Source organism: Boleophthalmus pectinirostris, unplaced genomic scaffold (genome assembly GCF_026225935.1).
Source record: "Boleophthalmus pectinirostris isolate CB_2022bp ecotype Guang Dong unplaced genomic scaffold, ASM2622593v1 HiC_scaffold_4, whole genome shotgun sequence".
Classification (NCBI taxonomy): Eukaryota; Metazoa; Chordata; class Actinopteri; order Gobiiformes; family Gobiidae; genus Boleophthalmus; species Boleophthalmus pectinirostris.
This window is the reverse complement of record NW_026571353.1, coordinates 17,126,551-17,145,622: the sequence shown is the minus strand read 5'-3', so window position 1 is coordinate 17,145,622 and position 19,072 is coordinate 17,126,551. Positions and strand designations below refer to the sequence as shown.

The window sequence follows — 19,072 nt, the reverse complement described above, 5'->3', positions numbered from 1 at the left end:
CTGCTCAATTAAATAGTCCTAATAGAGTGCTATGCAACATGGGGGAAATTGTCATTGTGTATGGAGCTATCTGTTTTTCATGGTTCATTAGCACTGGTTTCACTCTGGTTGTGAGGTGGCCTTTGATATTGTAAAATCTCTGTAATATTTCAAATCCTCCATGACAATTTTTATTTAACAGATGTCCATTCGTTTGGTTCTAATGTAATTGTCATAGTGCCCTGTGGTCAAGCTTTGAGCCTATTTGTGTTATTTGTTCTCTATAGTGGTATTAGTCATAGTATGGCCCATTTAACTGCACATGATCCACCCTTATCAGATGTGCATTGAGTTAAGAGCAAAGATTCACACATATATGCAGTCATCGAGAACCACAAATCCAGAGCGGTTAATGACTTAAAGAGCAATCCCACAAGCTTTCTGTATGTCTGTGTTGCATCATACTTGTGACTTGGTGATTGACAGCTTTGCAAACACTTTTATTGTGCTGTTCTTGCAATGAGCAGTCTCTGGAGAATTGGTAATAACCAGTTTGCAGCGTTGACTAATAGTGTGACTTTTCAAAATCCAATGCGTTCCAGCTGTTGCAGTTCTGATGACAAATTCAGGTTTTCCCAGTTTGTTGAGCTTCCTTAAAAGACAAAAGAGGGATTTCCTTCTAAACAGACACAGTGGCAGCGCTAACAAATGGCTTGGTACTCTTATCAAATAGAAAGTCTTACTAAATATAAACCTCTTAGGCAGCATAAGCAAAGGGAGCGATAAAGCAGACTTTGCAACATTTTTCTGGCACGTACAAGGAAAAGCAGAATGGACAAATGATCATGAACATTGCCTCTACTATTACTCATAAAATATTTTGCTATTCAAATGCTTTTTAAGTGGGGCTTTTAATACGATAGCATATGTCTCTGTGTTTCTGTCATGTGCAGACCACAGGAGGCAAAGTTAAAATGGGCTATTATTCATCAGGGGTGGAAGCTAAAGTAAGCTTAAGTAAGACTAGTAAAGTACTGTAGTTAAGTAATTTTTTTTAGGTATTTGTACTTTACTTTTACAGTGGATACTTTTTACTTTTACTTCACTACATTTGAGAGCACATATCTGTACTTTCTACTCCACTACATTTTTTAACTGGACTGAAAAGTAAAAATACTTTTTATTATTGTTTGAGACCTGCTGAAAATGCTGACTATTTATTTTTAAAATGATGTTTGCAGTTTGAGCAAAACTATAAAATAAGAGAGCTGTGGAAAAACAGTCGATTCAGTTGCATCTGTTGAACAATATGCAGCACAAATCTTTATCATAATCACTACTTTTGAAGCCTTATAAGACCTCAAAATATGTGTGGAATACTTTTTCTTTGTACTTTTTAAGTACATTTTTAAACGGGTACTTTAATACTTTTACTTGAATCGATTTTTTCCATGTGATACTTTTACTTTCACTTGAATATTTTTTCTCTCTGGTATCTGTACTTTTAATTAAGTGACAAAAATGAGTATCACTGTTATTCATATAAAAGCAATTTAAAATAAGAGTGAATCATTCTGTGTGTGTCTGAAATTAGTGGTCTATATCTGAAGGGTACAGAATCAGTTGTATCCCTGGAGACAGATGCTAAAAACGTGAACACCTGTTGCAGCTCTATCTGCAGGCATGTAAGTGCGGCTGATGCGTGTGTATTTGTGTGAAAATAAGTGAGTGGGGCACAGGGGGCGTCCATCCTGCTGCACAATAAACAGTTTGTTTCCCATGAGCACCCTCATGTTCCTGTTGTTGGCTCCATCACCATTGACAGGGAAACGTCCTGGCCTCCATTGTCCAAAAGGTCAAAGGTCACAGGATGCTCCCGAATGCCCTAAAAAGGACGCAAGAGGTTGGATTGGAAGCACCCCCACAACTCAGCTTCAAAATGACTCATTATGTTCATAAGCAGTTGACAGATGAATACCATTATTATTTCATTTATGCATTCAGATATTTTTCGGAGCAGGAATCAAATGACCTCTTTGGACATCAGTGAGTTTTTTGTGTGGAGAATGCATTTCTCTTAGGTTAGTCTTTTTATAGTGTCATTGCCAACCCAATTTAAATCCTGTTGCATTCCTTCAGCTGTGAACAAAATATCAGTTCTCCAGACATGCATGAAGCTTATATATTTTGAATGAACTCTGACTCACTTTAAAGTACAAAGTTTACATTATTAAGTATAATGAAGGGAAGGGGAAACACATTTGTTGAATTTTTTACATAACTGTATTAGGAGATGGTAAAAGAAGTGAAAGTTAAGCTAGAACAGCAGAATCAATAGCTGTGGATATTCAGTATTAGTATATTGGTAGTATTTAGTATTTTCTCTTGTAAACTGTTGTGAAGCAATACATTTTGTTATTCAGATTCTGAGCACTACCCCAAAGCCAAATGTGTTTACCTTATTCACCTTCAAAATGTAGGTTTCAAAATGCATGCCAGAGATTATGTAACAGTGTAGGTGATAGTTCTATGAATCAGAGTAAACCAGAGTATTGTGTAAAGTTAGAAGTTAATAGAGGTAACCTGAGAGACAATGGGTGCTGCACATGGCAATCTTCACCTTTCAACCAAAGGCAATTATGAATATAAAGCTGTGAGTTTGAGTTACATGTTCCTAACCCTCCTCCAGGCCTGACCCTCACCTCACTGCGCCCCGTCATATCAGGTTAGACTGGGATTCGAGCAGGGATGCGACAGCTGGAGATGGTTTGAGGCTCTCCCTATAGTTTGTTTTTCAACCACACTGGAGGGAATGAATGAGAGACATGTGCAGGATTAGTACAGTGGAGATGAGGATACAACTGGGACTATACTAACTCGTTACAATGTGGATAACTATAAATAAGAAACTATCCAGAAGTGGTATTAATCTGTCAAATCAAAAAATTAAACAGACAATCTGAAATGGAGGGCATCTGATATAAAACACACATTTTCCTAAATCGATGAGCCAGCACATTGTTTAACTCCACCATTACAGCAGCAGATCCTCTGCATGTCTGTATTATTCACTGATCTGTGCTTTGTCACAACCCAGCCTATGAAGCAGTATATATGAAAATCTGAGCCATTTAGGCAAACAGCCTTTGGTATCTTCTAATATGTGGACATGTAAATATGAGGCAGGTGTCCAGGTGTTTTTCTTCAACCTAAATCTGCATTCTACTGGTCCTTCTCAGATTGCACTGTGCTTTCCTTTTCTTTACGACCAAATAAATGTGAAAGGTGCCAGAGGAACAGTGGATTAAAATTCCCTGTTTTTCTGCCGTCTTCTTGAGGAGCCCAGCTGCACAACTGTTTGTTTTCCACAGTATTCTGCAGCTGCAAGCTCAGGCATTACACAGGAGTGGGCCAAAACAAAACAGAAATTACTTATTTTTGTTGGCCCATCTCCATCCATTCACAGACTTATAAGTGTATTGTTGAATGTGAATGCAAAAAAAAAAAAAACCTGTCTGGGAAAGCACTGGCAATTTTAAGTGCTCCGGTAACAGTGGTAAAGTTTTTTAAAACTTATGATATTATTGTTGACTTGCATTATATATTATGGAATAAATAAAATTGCATTTTCCTCACAGATTTAGAGCACATGTTCCATTTCTGATGTCATTATAACTTGCCCATTTGGCCTGTTACTATCGCTTTGGGCCGTAACTGAACCGTTGTACTCTTTGGCAGCTGCAGACACAGGGGGTCACCATCAGCAGTACGCTCAGTCTAACACTTAAACATGATGGTTTCCAGACCTCTGCATTACTCTTCTGAGCTAGAGATATAGATAATGATGGAGGAAGTGATACACAGTAATATTTAAATGGGGCATGCGAAAAATAAAACTCCTCTGAGAACTGGGAATAAGTTCTATCTTATACGACAAAAAACAGCAAGGACACTAAAAATATGCAAAAGACTTGTGGTGCAGTTTCCCAAGGCCAGAGAAAGGAAATAGACTGACAGTTTCTCCCTGACCCTTTTACTACCCCCCTGTAACCTCGTAACAGCCCCCACGGGGGAATCTTGCCTCTATGTGTAAAACAGACTGGCCCAAAGCATCCTGGAAACCCACGGCTCAAAAACAGGAGGACGTGAGGAAGTCCTATAAGCTTGTATGTAAAGGGGCAGTCAGAAGATAATCTGGCGGCCACACAGACCAGGCGCCACAGCCTATAGAGTCTAAAGAGGGCTGCGCTGGGACTAACAGGCTCATTGTTGTGAGCTGGAAAGTAAAGCAGATTCAGCCATTGGTCATTGGTGTGAAAGGCATGTCTTTTCTTAAGTGTATGCTAGAGCCTGTTGTTGACATATAAGGCAGGTGCAGTCGCTCAAGTTGACTTAGTGTTTTCCATTAATACAGAGTAATACAGCAGCCCACAACAATAATCTGTAGTGAAACAACAGGACTTCAAAGACAACTTTTATTTTGTGGTTTGTTTTTGTGAAGTATCACATATACGTACACAATGGACACATAATAACCCAGTTCTAAATCAGGTTAATTTATCTGGTTTGTTTATACACATACAGGTCTAACACCTGGCGCACAATCAATTTAATTCCATCATTTTAAGCAGACCCACTCCTGAATAAGAAGATATAGTTAAAATAATCTTACATCTTATATTTAAAAAATTAAATTAAATTTAAAAAAAGGCTTATTGGCCTTCTCAGAGCTGCAGAGCATGGATGTCACAAGACACAAGAAGAGTTATATAGACAAAGACAAATTTACCATTTTCTTTAATATCTCTGCAACAATCAGGGTCTTGCTGAGTTAACACTGGTGCCCACAGACATGAAAACAATGGTGGGATTCTTCCACTCTGAAGATGGCTATGGGAAATAGTGTGGATGCCAGTGCTGATAAGTGACTGAGGGGCTCGAGTTACTCCAGCTGTCCGCAGCCGTGCATGCCTCCGCGGGGGACTGTATGCTTCACACTTAATGCAAACTATGTCATTTGCGTAATGCTCATAAAAATCTGGTGCATGGATTAAGTAAAGTCAACAGGCTTTTGAATGGACGAGGGGTTTGCATCATAGTTTGTGATCCTCCAAAGAGTCATACAGCATCAGCTGAGAAAACACAGGTTTTTAAAGAAAAATGTTCACTGGATCAATAAAATGTGTAGGATCTGGGAAGGTTCACATCTAATGGGCTTTTATGAAGCTATATGCTCAGTAGTGTACACAGTGAACCTGGGGGCACTGTATTTCCCCTGAAAATAATCATTGGTTATTAATGGCAGACATCAACCCAATATTTAGAACTAAACAATACTTTCATGTCTATGTGAAGTGTCAAAACGTAGGTGTTTTTTATGTTTCATAAATAATAATTTCATAAGGAATTTCACCTAACTGCACGGTAGCAGTGAATAGCAGGAATACTTGAATACTTATCTTATTAACATTTAAATAGAATAAACTGAAAATAAATAAACCTAGATCGATTGAAATATAGACACATTTTTCAAGGGGAACCTGGACAAAAGGTCTGCACCTCATGTCACAAAGTCACAGGATGCATGATGATACTGGAATAAAAGTCACACAGTCACAAGACATTAGTAAGGTTGAAAATACAACAGTATTCAATGCCGTAGAAAAACGGATGAAAATGCAAATGTTTGGATTTCCCTTTTCAGAACAAATGTTGCCCATTATCCACATGCTGATAATACCCCTTTTTTGAAAGCTTGTGTAAGTTTTCTTTATCCTTTTACAAAATGCCTGTAAATCATTAATTGTACTGCATACAAAACTGCGTACTCCTGCTGCAAACAATGTTACAAAGAAAACTGAATCCACAGCATCAGCTCAGAACCAGCCTCGACCTCTTCCTGTCCATTTGGAAAATACAAGTACATTTTCAATCTGTGGCACACTCCAAAAGGGAGAGTGCTTTTGGCACAGGCTTTGAAGTTCTCAAAAATAATGCTCCTTAAAAGCATCCTCCTGCAAAAGGGAACAACACACACACATATGTCAGTCAAGAGCAATGAGTGAGCACTTCATAGCAACCAGTTATAAATATGCACCTGCGGGTGTTTGAGGTGTGCACATTTTATAATGCCTTCACCACCATACAGTGTAGCCATTTATAAAGAGTTGATTAAATAGAAATGTGCAATACTGTGAGGTTTTAAGCGGTAAACTCTTTTGTGTTGGTCTTGAATAGAAACGCTACAAATGCAACAAAATGCCAAAGGAAACAGAAAGGCAAGGATCAGACTTTGCAACACAGACTTTTATTTTCCAGTTTAGTGTTTCAGTTACACCCTGTAGGCTGTAAAAACTGTCATCTAATCATATCCTCACAGTCTTAAATGCCACATACGCCCATACCAGCCTGGAAACAGGACCTTTCTGGATTAAAGCGGATATGAGCTTATTTTGGTGAGATCCACGATTGCATGGGACACTCCCATCTGACTTAGTGTGATGACTGAGGCACTGAGTTAATCTACTGCAGAGGTGAGGCAAACTGTTGTGTACATTTGTAGGTATAGGACAGTGTTCTACATTGTACAAACAAGAACATTCATGTAAATTTACAATGAGGTTCTTTAGATCAAATCTGCACAAGAGTAATAACAGAAAATGCACTGGCATTTGTTTTTACTTTTACTATTTCTAACTCTACTGTATTACCACAAACACCTAAAATGTAAACGACTGCTGCATGGGACTAGTGCTGCTATGGCACATACATCAAGCCTTTGTGACTCCAAGTCATGTTTGTTGATGTGGTAAATTAAGTAAAGAGAAAATCATGTGTTAATAACAACAAAATAATACACCAAAAAAGCACAAATGAAATTCTGAAATTTGACAGTTCAAAACAGACTACAGCAGATTAGAGTATGAGACAGGAAAATCCAGAATGTCTCCAAACCAGGCCTTAAAATGAGATGAGAAGGAGGAATTAGTACTGAATTAGGCATCACTTTGATTGAAAATGGACTGACTGGCGCTTGGCTAAACATGAAAGAATGACCTTGAATTCTCCAAAGCGAGTATGGATTGGCAAAGAGTATCTCCCACCCCTCCCTTTTCCCTCACCCTGAATCTAACCTACACGTGCACAAAACTGCAACACAACACATGTATGTGTATGTGTGTGTGTGTTTGTGCGTGTGTGTTTGTGCATGTGTGTGTGTGTATGTAAGTATGCGTGTATATGTAACTCATGTCCGATTCAGCAGCACCTCTTTAGTGTGCAGAGAAATGAACACAGTCACGTAGGACAAGCAGCGCTGAGAGCAACTTCAAAGTAAGGCAGATGCAGGGACAGCTCCGTGTGAATACATTTTCTGGCCACCAGTCGATCTGCCCCGGGGCTAAGATTGTGGCTGTTCCCATCTCTCCTGAGTCTGACCCGCCATCAACTCTCAGTTAAAGCCAGTCCTGCTCTAACAAGGCAGGGAAGTGGGAAAGGAGAATGTACAAATATGCTGGTGGAGCACATTTAGACTTGTAAATGTCACAGTGCTTCAGTTTTCACATTAATAAGTAGGTGATTAAAGTCCATATATTGTAGAGGCAAAACATCACATTTTGGTGGTCATACTGTTATATTATTTACCTCAACCTAATATGCCACCCCATGTGTGATTACTTGTGCATTCTAACAACTTTATAATAACTTCGAAAACAGTAACATTTGCACCACATTCAACAACAAGTTACACCACTATTGCTACCTGGAACCACAATATACTGATCACTACAAACCATAGTTTTAAACCCTCTGTCTGACCTGTTTTTCTTCTAACTTGGACTATAATTTCAAATTAATATTGTAAATGGCTTATATTTGCATCAGAAACATTACCTTTACCAACTTGGTAACATAATTTTATAGTTAAAAAACACATGATATGCTTGTTTACAGAATGATCTTTTTATTTGTGGCATAAGTGTCATATCTCACTGTGCTGCTATAGCTCGCTGTGAAACACAGTGGGCTCACAACATGCCAGTGGTGCCTGATAGCACACTGCTGAAAGTGGTGTGTGTGTGAGAAGTGTCTGTTTAAGAGACAACCATGTTTGACAAATGCTCATTATTTTTTCTGTGTTTAATATGTCATTTGTTGTGCACCATGACTCAAGCCAGAAGGGCACAAGGCAGTAAATGCATGGACAGAAGCATTACTCTTTATTATTAATTTTTATATTCAGGTACAATCTAAATATTGTCTTTTAACTTTAAATGCTGAGGAATGCATTGGAGTATGTATTGTCAATTTAAACATGCTACAGAAAAAACATGGAAATTATAGGTTGTTGACATTGTCTGCATACTCCAGCTAAGATAACAATGATGTGTAGCCTGGAGGGCAAATCTTCCCCAGTATGTGCACGCATGCAATTGTGAACAGAGCCCTACTGTCCAGAAGTGCGGACCATGCACAGGGATGCACTGTAAGTATGCTACATTTAACTGCATACAAACACACACACACACACACACACACCCAGGAGTGAGGATCTAATGAGGCCCTCAGAGACACTGCAGGATTGTCAGTCAGCCCTCAGCTTGCTGACGTGCACTACAACACATCAATGACTTCTTGCTCAAACAGGGGAAGCCTGTCAAATTGCATCAGAGGTAAGGAAAGGTCCACAGACTTGGGCTAAGAATGGTGAACCACACAAGCTATTGCATTATCTAAAAAAAAAAACTTTATCGCTGAGTTAGTATTTCCAATTAAAAAAGTAGATAAAATATTGTAATTTCTCTTTTTTGTTTTCCTGAAACAAATTATTTTAGGCAAATAATTATGGCAATGTTTTTCATATAAATTTGCGTTAGTCGTTTCCTTTATGCAGACTTGTGACTGCCACAAAAATCTACTACTACTGTCGCCTTGATCAGTCTTAAGTCCGTCTAACACTAAATAGTAACCTAACCCCTCCAATATTTTGGTAATTAATATAAAATACACAATGTAAGATACTCCAGTGTACCCTTGGAGCTCATACATACAGAAGAAACTGACGCACTTCCTGTTTTTCCAACTCCTATTGCAAAACTCTGCCTTCAATCATATCTCTGAAGTCAACAATAATCACAGTCTGTTTGCGCATAATGTGTCGCAGGCCGCTCCGCTCACTTGCCAGGAGGTGTACCGTAATGCACGGCGCTTAGCCCAGGTGTAGCCATGCTTTGTCTTTCTAAAACTATTGTTCCAGACGTATAATTTAACTGCTGGTAGCATGCAATTAAGTGTTTCTCAGTAAAACCAGGCTGCCATTTTAACACATTGGTAGGCAGTGTGCTTCTGCGGTTTTCTATAAATCAGATGGACAGACGGCCTACTACTTACAGTGGCAATTCATAATTTTACACTTGAGAAGTATAGAGGGGGCTTTTTATGAGCACAGCTGTCTAGAGACATGCTTTAAACAACACTGCGCAGAGTTGTTCTTTGAGACTATGTTGGATAGGAGTAAAATGTTATTGAAAGGAGGTCTAGTGTAATACAATATTACCTTACGATTATAGGCTGCAATATAGTGGCAACAGATAAAAGTTTTGAAAATAACTAAAATAGAGTGATTGTGACTGATCACCCACTCAAGTCACAGCATGTAGCAGCTACCGGCTCTATACCAGGGTCAGACAAGGCTAGGCATTGCCCACCCAAATGAAATTCTTGCCTTTGCCCATCCAATCTGACTTACTACCTAGGCTTTATATTAGGTTATAGGCCCACTTTATTTGCACACTTAAATTTTCAGTACCCTTTGAAATTCTGCAGGCTGAAACTAAACCTGCCCATTTCCGTTTTTTTGTTTCTTTGATTTTACTTTATATAAATATTTAAACAAAGCGCTAGTGTAAAAACAACCTGATATCTTTTCATTATTATTTATTAATTTAATTCAATGACTGATTCTACTTGCAGGCTACATGTTCAAGCATAGTCTGTATTTGTGCCTTATTTATTAAGTCTTTTGCTACTTTAATTATTTTGCAATTAGAATTTTATCACCATTTATTTTGTTGTTTTTATAGGCTATAGTCATTACCCATGTGGAGCAATAAAGTTTGGCTAAGTCAAAAGCGAGAAACCGGCAGTGGGTTTACCCTAATTTGTTATTAATCAATGGCTAGGCTAATTGTTTCTATTCTCCAGCCTGTTGCATTTCCATACGTGTGCCACTGTAGTGACTGTATCACGCTGCGGGTCAGTCTGTCTGCTCGCTGTTGTTAGTGTGTGGTGGCTTCAGGGTTAAGAATAGCCGATCATTGGTGGCGCTGAATGAAGTGTCGGTTTTCAGCGCTGACTCCTCCTCTATGGACGGGCCGTGCATTTTCTTCCACTCGAACAACCAAGTAGTTTTCTGGGCGCATTCCCGGCAGCAATGTGGAGGGAACGGGTCACCACGACTTTCAGCTGAACATTTAAGTTATCTTTTAATTTCCGTTTTATTCTGTTAGGCTAGTTTTCATTTTTTTTTAACAATCAAACTTCTGGAAGCCGCATTGTTTTGCATCCTACGTTTGCGCGCACATGGATTTAAGGACGTGAAAACGGATGTATTTCTTGGTTTTGCTTAGCCACTCTATGCTTTGGACTGTAGTTCATGTTGTCTCATGGTTTGCTGTTGGGGAGATTCCTGAGCAGCGCTAAACGAGGAGAGAGACAAGCGCTCGTAGTGGCCACAAGTTGTCCACAAGCAGCAGCAGGGGGACACAGCGAAACTTCTTGGCCAAGTTTTTTTTTTTTTTTTTTTTTTTTTTATTTGCTCATCCGGTCACCGCGTCTCCATACATTTACTCGCAGCGTGTGCAACTTTTCGTGTGGATTACTTTCAGACAACTCACCATGGGACTTGGAGTCATTTACAGAAGATGAATATGGAGGTTTGAGAACCATGCCGAGCTTGTAGCAAGTTTTCACCATCGACTCCACTGGACTACTCTGCCTTATACTCAGGCTACTTTGCGCGTTTTCAATCCTACCAACTAGAAACTTATAAAGCCGGTCCAAAATGCCGCAATTAAACGGAGGTGGTGGGGATGATTTGGGGGCTAACGATGAGATGATTTCTTTCAAAGATGAAGGAGAGCAAGAGGAAAAGATATCGGAAAACGTTTCAGCGGAAAGAGACTTGGATGATGTGAAGTCCTCCCTCGTAAACGAATCGGAAAACAACAGCAGCTCATCGGACTCGGAGGTAGGCGCAACACGTGCAAAGTTGTTGACTTGTTTTGAATGGCGCTCGCGTTTGAAAAAGTTCGTTCCCTTACTTTTGTTGATGTTGTTAGCAGGCAGAAAGGCGCCCACGAACACGACCCGACTCTGAGGTTTACGAAAGGACGAGAGACTACTTCAGTGAAGGTAAACTATTGCCCGTTAAACATGCTTTTGCATTTGCATGTTTTGACTTTTTGTATTTCTTGCGTGCAGCACTAAGACGACAACAAGATGGTGGCTTTTTCAAAAGTCCTCACCATTACCCAGGCTACCCGTTTCTTATGATACCAGACCTCACCAACCCCTACCTATCCAATGGCTCCCTCTCTCCCAGCGCACGAACAGTAAGTGCCTTATACTGCATGACATTCCTTAATCTTTGTGTATTAGGTTTTATCCTTTTACTTTTAAAAGTTTGGTCCATGAGTAAAACTTCCTTGTGCACGCAGCCTTATTCCCTCCAAATGGCTTCTTAAAGTGTATTAACTACTTCTTTGTTCTTTTGGGGATATAAATTTCTTTCTACCACCCACACCACAGAGGACCACATTTGACAACTTCTCTTTTGTCTGAATGTTCACACATGTTCACTTTTTTCACATTAATTTATTTATGACACACTTTTGCTCAAGGCTGAAAACTTCAAGCTATAGTTAGTACGTTAAGATCCATTAATAATCTGCATTTGCCTTCCTTATATTTAGTTATAGTGCAGATGTTTGATGCAGCACAATAACAACATTGTAATACCTTGCTTGACATACAAGGGAAGCTTTGTCCATGACAGCTGTTTGCAATGTAATACTGGTGATGATCATTGCATGGCAATGCTTGTTTCAAATTTAACTTTGCATAATATTCCCCCAAATATTAAATTAATCCCTGTTAAATTTTTAGTTCTGAATTTTAAGTTAAGCAAACTCTATTGTTATACCACAGTCTTTAAATGGGGCTGAGTAAACTTCCTTAAAATAATCCCTGCAGGAGAGCTGTGTTACCCAGAGTTAGTCCATCCCCCAATCTGTGTCACATCCCCCCAAAACAAGGACTTTCGTTAGGGCCTGGCAAGCATCCCACTGAAAGACCCCCCCTCCTCACCACCACTGCCCCACCTCTATGCTTTTCTGTCCTCCTTTCACAGGCCTGGACCCACTCCCCGCTCTACCTCCTCTCTACCTTCCATTCAATTAGAAAGGCGTTAGTTGGCCATTGTTATACTGGGCAGTCTTGATGGCTTCATTGGAGGTCTCCTTTGGTTCTCATTAACTAAATGGTTGCTCTACTCACGCTAGGTGTTGGAATATAGGTACCCATGTGATGTGCAGTAATGTAGCTCAATATTTTGATAAACCAACTATGTAATACATAGTAATTATGTAATATACGACTAAGACACTGGCAGTGTCCTAAGAATATTTGCTATTAGACAAACTGTTGATCCACAAAGAAAACTGACCTACTTGCATCCAGAAGCATATAAAAACAAAAGCAATTCTCAATAACAGAGAAAATTAAATATTAAGAGAAACTGCCACATCAAAATTATTTTTGAGCCATTTCACATAGATCTTCCAAAATGCACATTTATAATGTGTCTGCATCATTGTATTATTTTTTTTTACAATTGCATAGTTTGGTTAAATGTAGGCTTACAATACGATTATATGCACCTCTCCATAGTCCTTAAAGTGTAGCTGTTTATTTTGCTTCATCCACAGTTGGCTCTTGGCAGCGCATTATCTTGTACAGCATTGTTTTGTCTGCTTTATGCTATTGAATAGGAAAGCCTCTTATGCGTCCTTTTTTGTCTTGTGAAAAGTAAAGTTTAAAATTGAAACAACTGACACTGTTGCTTGAGGCGTAGTAGCGGGATAATGAATGCAAAGGGTTTAAAATTTTAGCGAGTGGTTAATCCCCATATTTAAGAAAAAATAATGAGGTCAATGGGACACGGTGCACTGCCTGCGTCAATCAGCACCGTGGCAGCAAACAAGCAGGCGGACAATAGCTGGCATACTTAGGACATGTCTTAAGGTCTGCTGAATATTGCACACTGCTCTGGGCTTAGTGTCAGTAATAGCTTTGATTGATGGACTGTTTGGCTTTTTATGCCTTGGTAGTTTGTCTTGTTTACACCTGTGGATAAGGTTGAGAACATGCAGTATATGAGGGGCCAGTAGCAAGGGGATATTCATAACTAATGCGGCAGCCTTAACTTGTTATTTATTTGATTATTTTGTTATTTGCATTATTTTAACAGGCATTTCTGTTACTATTTTATATCAAAGAACCATAATTCAGATAGTGAAGAAGTGAAGGCACTTGACTCACGGACTGAAATTTACTGCTACATACTGCAATTACTTTGGTTGCCTTGTAGATACTGTATTTACTGGTTAATTTGTATCATGTTGCAAGAATCCTGTGTTTAGTTTAGTCCATGCTTAGAATCTACTACTTTCAAAATATTGTGATTTGATCTGTTCATGGTGCTACCCAGACAGACGAGATCCCTTTTGGTAAGCTGCTCGGGGAATGATGATAGATTAGTTTTATAAGTGTGGTATGTAGTTTCGCTGCCTGGGACATATTGATGCTGTGTCTCTCAAACAAATCATGTGACTCACACCATGCAACAGAATGTGTGGCTTCCACTTCCAGGTGCAGAGCTCATTTTCATAGCTCAAGGTGAACGCAAATATTTTTGTCATTACAGTTACAACAATGTGTCTGTTGTGAGAAGCCATTGTTGACATCTTCTTCGTGTATTACTTTACAACTATGCTGTGTGTATACTAGTATATTAGGTTTGCTTAAAACATGCATAAGGATTCATTGCTTAAGCACCAGTGCAATGTACTACACAGGATTTGAGGCCTGACTTTTAAATTTGGATGTGGCAACCCTATCATGAGCAACAAGAGACAGGCCTACATGCGATCAGCACACAGTTCCCCTGAGGGCTAGACATAACTGATTTAAAGCCTGCTCTGGGATGACATTCCCGTGTAATCCACTGAGAGGAGGAGGAGGGTTCTGTTTAAGAGATGTTGCAGAAGGCTGTTCTAAAGTCACTCAGTGCTTTATTTGTTTGTGCATTGATGAGATTATCAGCACATTGGTCCTTTCTATAGTGACAGACTGATTCCAGATCTAATTGGCTGGAGGACACTGTGTTTGACACCACCTCCTGTCTGCCTCATCAGCACTTTAGATAACTCTGTTAGTACATCATCATCATCACTGAAGGGCCAAATGCCTCTTGTGTGTGAGAGGTAGCGCCTGAGTGAGACACAGGTTAGCCACTGTAATATATCTTCATCAGTTCCACAGTGTAAGACCAAGGGCCGCTGAATAAAATGTAGTGAGAAGAAAAGTCACAAGAAAAAGAGTAAAATGCCAACTTGTTAGGTATTCTATCTTTGGAAAATCTTCGTGGTCAAATTATGCAAAATGTGGAAAGAGGGCTGCACATTTTTTGATTCATTACAGCACTGACAAATTCAAAACTGTGATTGTAAGAAAGTAAGTACTTTAGATCGCCATATTCGATTGCATTTCATTTGTCAAAACTGTACACTGCCTTAAATGGCATTGAATTATTACATTTCTTCTTCATTCTAAACATTTGAGCTGATTTTTACTTTCCCCATAACATATAAGCTCAAAAGTATCTGGTTATAACAGTAATGTTGTTATCATGGCATTCAACATATTAATCACATTTTAGCCCTTGTGAGAAGTGAATGGGGACTTTGAATAAGTCTGGACATGCCAGTAGCTACAATAGCACACCTTTCACACTTTTTATTCCTTTTTCAGAGTTTAGTCCTTAAAACACATTGACAAAGACGAGTCAACATTCACATTGTCCTGGTGCATAAAGGAGCCTCACCCTGTACAAGTAAGCACTGTTTGTGTGGCGGTGTGTTTTCAGCAGGTTAGCACTTAGCTTGTCACTCACCTCTACTATGTGTCTATGCATTTGCACACTTGCAGCGATCCACGCTGCATGCTTTTCTGTGAGATTTCAGAGTTGGGTGGAGAGGTTGAGGTGAGGCTCCGCTACAACAGAGCCACAGTGTACCAAGCTCGCACACTGACAACCTTCAGTGTTGTATTTGCTGCAGGTAATCTGAATGTGAGCGCACAAATATTTTTTCAGCCAAGCACTGGGTCAACAGCAGCTAGCATTTTTGACTAGGTTTATAGTTTCTAAACATTTTTTCTCTTTAACGCAAACACATCAACATCATTTTAGTAGCACTGTTCAATTAGCAGGAGATTGCGAGCGACCACAGAAATGGCATAGCTGGCACAGAGCACTTGCCTATAGCTATACATGTGTAATTATTGCTATGTATAGGAAAATCTCATCATAATTGATATAAATGTACTGTAACTTGCCAAAGGACTAAATTTTAAAGAAAGGCCTTGAACAAATTAGGACTAGAGTACCGAATCTGCTAAAATGACAGTCCATCACAGCTTTTTCAGATATACTGCCCAATCTATTGTTAAGGTTTTAATACATGAAATGCAGTGTTCCCGGTATGGATTTCAAAATAGTCATTAGACCACATAAATAGGATTCTCTGCATTTTTTTATATGCTGAAATGTCATGAACATTTTAATGCTAACAGAGTATTTCTTACACCGTATAAATCCTTTTGCACATGCACATTGTATTAAGTGCTGCAGATTACATTAGATGAGTAGTTCAGATAATAAGTGTCGAGGAGAAGTGATTATATTCTACAGGTCTAATTCAGGTCAGGTCTAATTAGCACAACTCAAGGCATGTTATAGTGGTAATTACTGTTGTGTGTTAAACGTTACATGCTGAGATGGCTCTTAACCAGGAGGTTTCATGTCTTCAGGCTGCACTGTCCCACCTTGCTCATACTTTTCCTGGAACACTCGCAAGTTTAGCATTGTCTTGCATGCTCCAACCCGAAATGCTGCACTTTTTGACAGCACTTGTGTAAAACTTTGTGTTAAATTGTGTCAACCCTACTCTACATCCTTCCCATCTCTGGTCTCAGTGGAAAGCATGAGTTGGCGTCAATTCCTTGCTGCTACCCCATTGCCTCGCTGGTTCAGTACCTAACAACCCAGCCCACCCGGCCCGCCTGACATTAGTGATTCTGTTTATAGCCCTCTCTGGCTGCTCTTGCGCGGGGCCCATCAGGAGAATCGCTGCACCCTTTGAGGGAAGGATAAGCAGCAGCTCCCCTCTCCAGCCGCGGACGCCCATCCTCAGTGACATCAATGAGTCCTTTTGATGTGCCAACATGAATATGAGTGCAAATGTGTTTTTATCAATTTATGTGTTTTTCTCATTGACAGTGTTTGGCCACAGCAACAGCAGCTCATTGGGGGGTTTTGCAACACATTTCCCTGTTTAAATCCAGACAAACTGGATTTAAAGCCTATAAACATTAAACTGTGAGATGGTTGGCATATAAAATACAGGGCTGATCTGACTTTGACATGATGTTGTAAAGGACCTTTTGCTGAACAGTACTGAACATTTACATTTGTACATTATGTATTGCAGAAAAATAAAGCATATAATAAGTAGTATATATCCTAATTCAATAGATATTTATAGTTTGAAAACCTCTTAACTGTCAGGAATTAATGTATAAGTGCATTTATCCTATATTAGTCATCCCCTGTTGCCAATTGTCAATTTATTAGTTAATCATGCTCACTATAAACCTAGTTATTGTATAGCCATGAATACATAAGCCATATTTCATGACTTTAACTAAATTGTCCAGTAAATTGCTTAATAACACATAATAGTCAATTATTAGTGAAAAGCCATCATATCATTTAGCCTGAGCCCCTAAATGCATCATAAGATTATATACTGCATTTGTGTAAAAACTTAATTAGGATATAGGCAAGAGTAGGTGTGAGCATGAGCACTACTGTTTAAGTCACATAACGAAATGTTTTCCTCTGTAATTGTACCTTAAACACCTCTCAGAGCAAATAAAACATGATTGTACGGCAGGAGGAAACTCAAAATGCTCTAAACCGGGTTTCATCAGTCTGGTATTTCAAGCAGCTGTTTTCAGTTTGAGCTCCGCAGGCAGCAAGGAGGGAGAGAGAGTGCAGAGATTGTTGATGAGATGTGGTTGTGGGAGCATAAACTGGAGCAGATATGGGCCCTACTATTCCTCGCGCCTGTTATCCCGCGGTGGGACGGCTTCCAGACCTTGAGGCTCTCACTTATCTGAGGGGATTCTGTCTCCCAGGGTGCACAGCCTCTTTACTCTAGACCACAATGCTTTGCCGTTTCCCTTAAAATTCACAGCCCAATCAGCCAGCAGCAGGAGGCTATCAGATCATGAGCATGTAGCATCAATATGACTACGGTTTATATCAGATTTGCTCCAGTTCATGTAGAGGGCAGCAGAATGTCTTCCCAGAGAATAGCTCATACAGTAGTGTTAGTGAACTTATCTAGCCATGAGGGATCATAAGTCCGTGTGCCTGTCCCAGAGCGGAGGGGGTCGTCATAAACCACTCTATCCTAAAACATAATCCAACTTAACTACTAGAACTACCCCTGATGGAAAAGCTATTGAAAGGAAGAGGAGCTAGTGGACTTGTCTTGGTCAGACTAAATTAAGAAGTGTATGGAGCTTCAGGATGAGGTTGGTTGACAGTGAGGAGAGCAGCTGTTCCTCATGGAAGAGTAATAAATCAGTATGGTTGGCTCCCACTGAGTCTGTCCCACCAACGGAAAGGGACATAGATGTTTCCTGCTGGTACATGTCATTTGCCTGGGCAGACCCATGTCATCTTATCGTATCAACCTGTAAACGAGAAGGAAGAGCCATCTGCAAAGAGGATTGAGCTATAGGTCAAAAGGTCAGGCTGTATGGATGGCATGTTATGGGACATAAATGATAGTTAACCACCTTCTGTTTATTCCAATCTCTTAGTGTCACAAGACAGGGAACTCTGCCAGCAAACGTGGTAAAAAGAAGAGTTGTCAAGAAGGTATTTGGTTTAAAGTTATTGCCAAATTAAAATCCACATGCTAAGATGAAAAGTTTTAATGTGTGTGTGGTGTTACTCATTTGTAGACTGTTGAGTTATGTCCCTGCTGAATCATAGACTATTACATAAATCAATATTTTAGTCTTCTCCGTATTCTCATGATATTTAATTTATTGCCTAATATTGGTCATAATTTCACCCCTGGGTGCCCCTTACTTCCCCTTGTTACTCTCATAAACCAATTACTCTTGTTAAAGAGTCACAATGTTCCACAGAGCCTCAAATTGAATTAAAACCGAAGCAAAGGCCTAAGTCATCTAAAATGTGTAGCCTCCTTATCTTCAACCAGACTTGTGGATCCCGTTTAAATAAACTGCAGCAACTTTTGATGAGTTGATATTTTTATGAGCTCAGTCCACAGGATGTCACTGTGTGGCAACCTCGTCTGTCCAATTTAAAATGATGAGCTAATGCTCCTGATTAGTTATGAGTAATGGCCATGTTATATTGCGCCTTGTGCTATCAGACATAAGAACATAAGTTCTTTCTTCATGTGGGATTTTCATGTACATTCTTCTTCTGAAGATCTTTCTTTGTTACTTTTTTTTTCATTTGATATACTTAAGTTGACATGTTGTGTTTCAGTTTTTCCCATTGAATAAAATGAGCATTAGCATGGGTTTGACCCTGTCTTGGTTAATAATGACAGATATGGGAGGGGTGCGTGGCAACTCCACACCTCTACTGACATAATCCATCATCCTTTTACATGGCTGGATACCAAATCCTGACAAATGTCACTGG

The 19,072-nt window shown here is 39.5% G+C and overlaps 1 protein-coding gene across 1 annotated transcript in view; it reads left to right on the top strand.

Moving 5' to 3' along the window:
* Positions 1-10,367: 10,367 nt before the first annotated feature.
* Positions 10,368-19,072, top strand: part of tcf7l1b (transcription factor 7 like 1b) — a 28,202-nt gene continuing 19,497 nt past the window's right edge. The window contains 3 exon segments of the mRNA XM_055161202.1: positions 10,368-11,227; positions 11,319-11,391; positions 11,461-11,591. Coding sequence (XP_055017177.1) covers positions 11,042-11,227; positions 11,319-11,391; positions 11,461-11,591 — 390 coding nt within the window. The 5' untranslated portion in view covers positions 10,368-11,041.